Source organism: Paroedura picta, chromosome 13 (genome assembly GCF_049243985.1).
Source record: "Paroedura picta isolate Pp20150507F chromosome 13, Ppicta_v3.0, whole genome shotgun sequence".
Taxonomy (NCBI): Eukaryota; Metazoa; Chordata; class Lepidosauria; order Squamata; family Gekkonidae; genus Paroedura; species Paroedura picta.
In genome coordinates, this window is record NC_135381.1 from 16,323,636 (window position 1) to 16,331,355 (window position 7,720).

At 52.0% G+C, this 7,720-nt stretch overlaps 1 protein-coding gene across 5 annotated transcripts in view; it reads right to left on the reverse strand.

The window, feature by feature from the left end:
- MSI1 (musashi RNA binding protein 1) overlaps positions 1-4,708 on the reverse strand; it is a 55,035-nt gene extending 50,327 nt beyond the window's left edge. For 3 of the 5 annotated variants that reach the window (XM_077308805.1, XM_077308804.1, XM_077308802.1), the window contains exons 1-4: positions 4,465-4,708; positions 3,828-3,868; positions 3,203-3,284; positions 2,996-3,080 (exon numbers count right to left, since the gene is read on the reverse strand). In XM_077308805.1, coding sequence (XP_077164920.1) covers positions 2,996-3,080; positions 3,203-3,284; positions 3,828-3,868; positions 4,465-4,523 — 267 coding nt within the window. In that variant the 5' untranslated portion in view covers positions 4,524-4,708. Of the gene's footprint in view, positions 1-2,995; positions 3,081-3,202; positions 3,285-3,424; positions 3,552-3,827; positions 3,869-4,464 lie in introns of those variants that run through there. The other 2 variants (XM_077308803.1, XM_077308806.1) reach the window with 2 other exon arrangements.
- Positions 4,709-7,720: the final 3,012 nt, after the last annotated feature.

The following is a 7,720-nucleotide window of genomic DNA, read 5'->3' on the forward strand; positions in this document are numbered from 1 at the left end:
AAAGAGAAATGCAGGAACTCCATAAGGAGACAAGAAGGTGGACCAGTAAATTCTGCAAGCCAAATGCAGCGAAGAAAAGCACACAGAGAGGTGGCCTACGAGGCACAAACTGAAAGGTGTTGTCCCCTTTTCGGGGGCTGGAAGAAAGAGCACAGTGCCTTGGTCTTGTCAATCGGTGCACATTGTTGGGGGACCGAATGCTGCCAGTTGAATTTTGGGACCTTAGGCTGGCCCAAGAAGGGTGTGTGACTTAAGCTCCAAACAAAGAGAGAGCCCTGCCGAAGTTGTCACCATGCTGCCTGCTTCCTCCCCTCCAGCCGGCGAACCAGACGCATCAGGGGATTTCAATAGTCGGCAGGCCAACCCCCATCGTGTTCTCTATAGTACGAGACCCCTTCTGTTCTCCCTCCGTTCACTTAACCCCTCCCCCACCCATTCCGTCTCACAGGGGAGTCCATGGCACAGTTTTTAAAAACACAAGAGGCTGCACTGGGCCAGAAGGTGGAGAAGAATGGGAGCCAGAGAGTCAGCTTTCATCTCGTCTGTATCGCCAGAAATATTCCCAAGGATTAACCAAGCTACTGTGGACATTCATTGCTTACTTCTTTCAACAACAAAAAAAAAAAAAGGGGGGGGGTGGCCCAGCTCCTACAGAAATCCGTGAGAGGCCTGGCTTATTGGGCACTGTAGAAAAGTTTTGAGGAGGGAGAAAAACCTCCCTTCCCCCCCCCCCCTCCCAGCTCTAGAAAACCTTGTTTCTGTACAAATTCCCAGCAGGATTAGCCATATTACTAGAGCCCAATCCTATGTATAATTACTCAGAAAAAAACCACACTGCTGGGGGGGGGGATGCTCTCAACTTAGTTTGCAAACACCACTGCAACCTCCGTAGCTTGTCCCACAAGCAGTCAAAAGTTCTACAGACATATTGAAAGTTAGCAAACATATTGCAGCAGAAGCTTTTTCTTAGCCAGAACCTCCTGTGTCAGAAGTATGAAGCAGGCATGGCAACTACGCCTAAAAACAGGGGGATATTAACTTTTTTAAATGTCTTGGATTGCGTCTTAGCTCCCAAGTTAAAAAAGAAAGTTTTATTCTGTTTGTTCCAGGACATCTGTGCTCAGAAACAGTAGAATAAGTTTAATGAGAACTTCACAAGGAGACAGAAGATTCTGAACAAAGCACCCAAAGACAACCCGTAGATTTAAGCAGGAACACAGATAACTTTCAGCACAAACTCTGCAGACAACCCCAAGGACTCCCCCCCCCCAGCTTCCTCCCTTTTGCTTGGGATTCAGAGTTTTGTCAGAAAGTGACAAATTATACCCAAAGGGACACATAATCCACCTGGAAATTCTTTTGTGCAAGCCCCATTGAAGTGATCCGGAACTGTGTAGCTTCTGTTTGTACCATTGAGGCCTCAGCAGAACTGTGTGATGACTGTTCCCTTGGACATTCATTTCCTTCTCTAAACCATTTTAAAAAGCACAGGCCATGCTCCAAAACTTTTGCCCCATAGCTCAAGCACAGTTCCATCACAAAAACCACTAGACATATTCAGAAGAACTGCCATTGGGTATCAAGGAGTTCCGTCAATTACTTATCCCACAACCCATGCACAAACTTAGTAGAGAATGCAAGAAAAGAATGCAATATAAGTCTACAAAGTCATCCAACCCTAGAAAACATGGATTCAAATCCTTGCACAAGTGCAAATCCTAGGCCGAGTAGCCATTGGGCTAAGGTGGCTTAATTTTAGAAAACTGAGCCTTATAGCACCATCCTAAGCCAGTGTACTCAAAATCGTATTCAGGTCCTTTCGGTGTCACCTAGGAAAAGTGTTCATAGGACTATCAGTCTATGAAATATCCAAACAATCAAGAGAAAGTTTGGAAAAACACAACCCTCTTGGAGACACCTGTTGACCTTATCAGAAATCTCCACTGCCACCCCAAAAAAGCTCAGAAATTCATAGCTATAATAATAACCGTTTAATTTAGAGGTAGGCCATCACTTGGAGTCAGAGCTCAGTCCCAGAATCCATTTACAGTGTCAGAGCATGACCCTAGAACATATGAAGAGCATGTCCCTACGTATATACAGAAAGATTGCAATATAGCCACTACACATCTCTCTTTTCAACAACTGGGAGTACAAAGGAGGACTTCAAGATGTCAGGACCAAGATTCTGCACTGGCTTCTGCGACACAGAACTCTTTTGAAAAGCAAAAAGTTGGAGTTGAAGTAGAAAAGGGCCTCTCACTGAGGCCTGTGGACCTGGGAGAAAGATCCAGTTCTTGGGCCCAAGTAATTTTAGTACTCAAGGGGGAAAAAATCCAAATCAAATCCCCCCTTCCCCTAATGAAGAAATATGAATTAATGAGCTTGGATCCTACCATCCTTAATGGTACATCAGATCTGATCTCTCACATGGTCCCAAAGTTTTAAAAAAATGCCAATAAGGGCTTTTGTATTGGATTGTTTTTGTCCCACAGTATCATTGGTTTCTGGAATAGCCACTTGCTGTAGATGGAACTAGGGGTGGTTAAGGAGAATAGTCCCACCCAGAGAAGGTCCAGCATCCACCAAGGTAGTTCATAACCAGTGCAAGCTCCAGGGTCACACTTCTTCACAAGGCACCCCAAAGTATAAGAGGGAGGGGAGTCTAGGGGGTACCTAGCAGTCCCCCCATCCACCCAAAAAACTTAACCATCAGCATTACATCTGCCTTTCCATCACATCTGTCTGACTTTTCCAGTTCATCATCACCCTAACCTTTCTTCTCAAAGTCAAATCTATAAAGAACCAGAAGTAAGTTGAGAAAGCCACAACACCTGGCACACACTTTACAACCCTGCTCAAATCACAGAAGATGGTGGCTCCAACTCTAATCCCCTAGGCCAGACTAATACTTCCATGAGGAGTCAATAGCCAGTGATCACATGTGACAATCCGGAACCTTTTGCCAGCTATAAAACAGGAGAAAAAGACTCACCGTCTTGGAGTCCAGTTCGTGTCTGGACTGGGCCAGAACCTTGTCCACGCCAGCTTGGTCCATGAATGTGACAAACCCGAACCCCCTGCATCGCAAAAATCGAGAGACCAGGAAAGCACAGGGAAAGAGAAAAGAAAGTTGGTTAGAATGGTTGGTGCCTGGCAGGCTCATGTTACCACCGGGAGGAGCAAGGCTCAGGCACCTCACCTGGATCGCTTTGTCAGCGGGTCTCTCATGACCAGGCACTCCTTCACCTCGCCAAACTGGCTGAAATACTCCCGCAAGCCTTCTGCAAGAACAACACAAGGACACCAATGGGTTCCCATGCAGGTGACAATACCCACCCCTCCCTCTAGGCCTTTTCCCTCCCTCCTCCCCAAAGCCCACAGAAAGAGGGTGGGAAGGGGGGGGGGGTTGGGATTATGAGACCTCTGCTGGGGTAGATCCTAGAAAACATTCTGCAGCCAAGGTGGAGGAGGATGGAGCAGGGGCTGGACCCAGAACTCCAGCACAGCCAAGCTACCAGGCCCCAGCATGCACAAGAGGAGGGGGAGGAGGAGGACCCACGGCCACCCCTTCCCCAAAGCTGATCACAAAGACCCACATGCGCATGGGGGTGGGGTGGGGTGGGGAGGCCGCCTCGGTTCCAAACCCCGATGCCCTTCAAAGGCACCGCTGAGAATCCCACCTAAGTCGCAAGGAGGGAAGAGTTAGGAAAGTTTGGACTGCAGGTGCCGCTTGGCCAGAACCGAACCCGGCCGACGATGGGGCCAGGGACAGGCTCCAGTTCGCTCCCTTCCTCCTCCCCCCCCCCACCCCGGCCCCGGCTCACCTTGCGTGGTTTGCCAGCTCAGTCCTCCGATGAACATTTTGCTACGGAGAAGGGAATCAAACCAAAAAGACAGCCATTAGACAGAGGGCTCTCCGAGGGCGAAGGCAGGCACGCCATCGCCCGCCCGCCCGCCCGCTCGCAGGCACCGAGGGGCCCAGGCGCAGCAGGCAGCAGGCGGCAGGCAGGGCCGGGGACGCGGCGGAGGGAGGATCGGGCCGCCGCGCTCGGTGCCCTCCGGAACTCCTCCATCCCTGGCGCGGGGGAAGCGGGTGGGGGGACCGGGGGCGCCCCCGGAGCGCCTTGGAAACCCGATCGGGGGCGGAGGGAGCGGCCAAGGGCGCCCCGGGATCCGGCGGGGGCGGGCTGCCCGGCTCGACGAGGAGGCGCTGCCGGCGGCGGCGCACGGAGAGGAGCGCGGCGCGGGGGATCGGCCATGTTGGCGGCTCCCACCAGCCACCCAGGAGCCTGCCCTGGCCACGGGCTGCCGGCCGCCGCGGGGAGGAGGAGGAAGAGGAGAAGGAGGAGGAGGAGGAGGAGGAGGGGATGCTGCCGGCTCCCGAGCCCAGGAACCGAGGCCGGCCAGCCGGCCGGCGGGCGAGGCGCGGCGCGGCGCGGGGGGACTGGCCGGGCCAAGTACCAGGGATCGTGGGGAGAGTCCGGGGAGGCGAGGCCGGGCTGGCTGGCTTCTGTCTCCATTCGGACCTCTTCTGCCTGCGAGGAACACAGCCGCACTCCCGGGGCAGCTGAACGTTGGAAAAGGGGCCGGACGGCCAGGCCATGCTGCCCCCTCCCCCGACCCCTCTCAGCCGGGCGGGGAGGGGAGGAGGGGAAGGGAGGGCCGGGCCCGGCGGGGACAACCTGCCCGGCTCCTCCCACCCCCGGCAGGCGGGCAGCCGGCGCGAGCATAAAAACCCGGCCGCCCGCCCGCCCGCCCGCCACTGCACGAGGGGCTCGGGGGGAGACTGCGCGCCCACCCGCCCGGCCCCTCGCTTGCCGGGGAGGAGGAGGAGGCGGCGGCGGGGTTGTGGAGGGAAGGAAGGAAGGCAGGCCCCGATCCGCGCCCAGGCTGCTCTCCGGCCGGGGGAGGGCCCCGGGAGGACGGCCTCACCTGCCTGGAGGAGCGACCCCGGGAGAAGAAGGCACCCTCGCGGCGCGCCGGGAACAAAGGGGCACCCTGGAGGGGCGGCCCGGCGCGAGCAGCCGGGGAAGGGGGGCTTCCTCCGAGGGCCGACCTAGGCCCGCCGATCCGGGCCGGCACTCGGCGCCTTGGGCCGGGGAAATCCTGCCCACGAAGCGGGGGATGCTTCGGACGCGTCTCGAGGCGCCCGGGGGAAGCTTTGTTCTCGCTCCAGAGACGGTACCTGGTCAAGGAGACCTCCATGGTCAAGGGTGCGGGGCTGTGGGCCTCCCTCCTCCTGCTCCTGCTCCCGGGCCCACCTGGGGCATCATTACTCTGGTCCACTGGCACCAGGCGGGTAATGCTCGTGGGGAAGAGCCCGCGCTTTCAAGGGTTAAAATCAATCCAACCGGCAACAATAAACAGCATGTGACACGGCAAATGTAGCCTGAGGGGGAACCGGCACGTTGGGAGAATGGGACCGTATTTAAACATGATACTGCCGGGGCCTCCTCCCCTCCTTCCCACTTAAAAGCACCCCCCCTCTCCTCTCCCCTCCCCTCCCCTCCTCCTTGTGCAGCTGCTCCAGTCACCAATCCTGAATTCGCTTCCCACTAAGTCCTCCCAAAGAGGCCCGCTCTGCACAAACCGCGGAAGGTGCATTCAAGGGCAGTTGTGTGTGCAAGGCTGGACAAGGCAGAGGCAGAGGGAGGCCGCCTCCCACGGCAGATTTCGGGTGTCACCAAGGGCAGCGGCAGAGCTGGAAACGGGCAGCTCTGACCCACCGGGCACAGTGGCGCTTTCACTTAAACAAACAAGAGATGCTCGGGAGCAAGGGCTGCACACAGCTTCCTCTTTATTTCCACAAGGTAGCCTCTTGGCAGATTGTGCTCCATGTCCTTTAAAAAAAAAAAAAGTTTAGTGCTGCTTGAGGCAGCAAAGTGGGAGATGGACCAGGCCCAGGGGTCACAATGTACTAGGAAGAAACTTCTGCATGTGCCCCAAACACAAGGGGGAAAGAGCTGGCCCTGGGATGCTGGAATAAAATTGAGCCATTTCCCACTCTGAATCAACTTGTATACATTGTATTCTGGCAACCGCATCATTGCATACTGTAAGTGAGAATTTATGTTCTCCACATCAAAATCCCCTTGCCCACAGGAAACTAACAGGTCAGGAATTAGTAGCAGAATCTTCTCTGTGTTACAGTAATTTTTTACTTGCAGAGTGCCAGCGTTTTTTGTTTGCTCTGGGTGGAAGAGTGTTAACCTCCCACCTGTCTGAAACTACACAGTACCTAGAACACTTGAGGGGTAGGGGGGCATGCAAGTGTAACTCGGTGACAATATTTAAGAGGTACTAAATGTGCCTTTGGTAACTCCCTTTCTGTGTGTAATTTTCTATCATTCTTTAAGTTACTCGCCCCTGGTCAGTTTCCACCACTTGGGTGGGTGGACAAGCACACTTCCTTTGAGGTCAGTTCAAGCTCTGGCCAAAACGGAAGGAGCAAGTCTCTTTTGAAAAGCATGCATGAGCATCACCGGAAGCGCCTGCTGGCAGACTGGCATGGCTTCCAGCTCTGCAAAGAGCCATACTTAATATGTTCCTTGTTCCCATCCTAAACAGTAGGGAGAAAAACGTACTTGGATTCGATCTGAAATTTGTTTTCTCACCACTTAGACTTAAACTGAGCATGGTCTTACCCATGGCATCCCGATTCTTGACATATCTTGACTTTGGCATGTGCATTCTAGATGCACCACAAATGCACATTTGCTGACAAATTCAGCATCTGCACTAAGGGGGGGGGGAGGCTGAACCTCCCTGTTATTAACCATTCCAATGTCTGCCCTAAAGCCTATTCATCTGAAACATTTTCATTTATACAGATCTACACATACCTATGATGACCTGGGTATTTTGTAATGTGGGAATATCCATGCTACTATATTTCCCTGATAATTATTTACTTGGTTTATTTATCATTCACCTTCCTTATTTACACTCAAGGCAGATTACAGAGTTATAAAAGACAATACGATACAATTAACAATGCATTAAAATTGGATTATATAATCTAAGACCAATGAAATGGAAATAAATGTCATCAAATGGATTTTACAATTAGAGATCAAGGATCCAGTAAACCAAATTTCATAGAGAAAGATTAAATACTGACAGTATAATACATCCAGCAGACTGTAGTACAAAGTGTGGTGGAAAGGAAAGATGCCTAATCATCTCAGGCAGTTGAAATTAGAACTGTATTACCTTGAGAGAAAGTGCCCTTGCATTATTACGTCTTCTCACATCTCTTTTGCCTTGAGCAAAATGCTCTCCTGATACAGTAGGACAATGTGTCCCCTTCCTCATGTGCGTATCTGGATCCCAGTAGCCAGGAAAGGTCCTTGACATGCATTTGGAGATTTATCTGAGAGGTTTTGAAGGAGGCCCAAAGCATTGATAAGGCTTGCAGAATATCTCAAGCAGGTTTTGTACATCCCTAAATTTGTTCCTAGATTTTACTTTACATGAAATTAGAAATTTGACCTCCTTGGCTTCACTTCAAGTGCAAAGGAAATTTAAGGATGAAGGAGTAAAGTTTCACATATCCTAAACTGGGATGGTAAAAAGATTTCACCGAACCTCTCCCATCTTTCAAAATACCATTAAAAAAAAACGGGGTGGAGATCCATTCAAAATTCTCTAGAACTGTCCTTTTCTGTTCATTTCTCATGGTTTCCTACATTTATACTACCATTACTCAGTGCTGTTT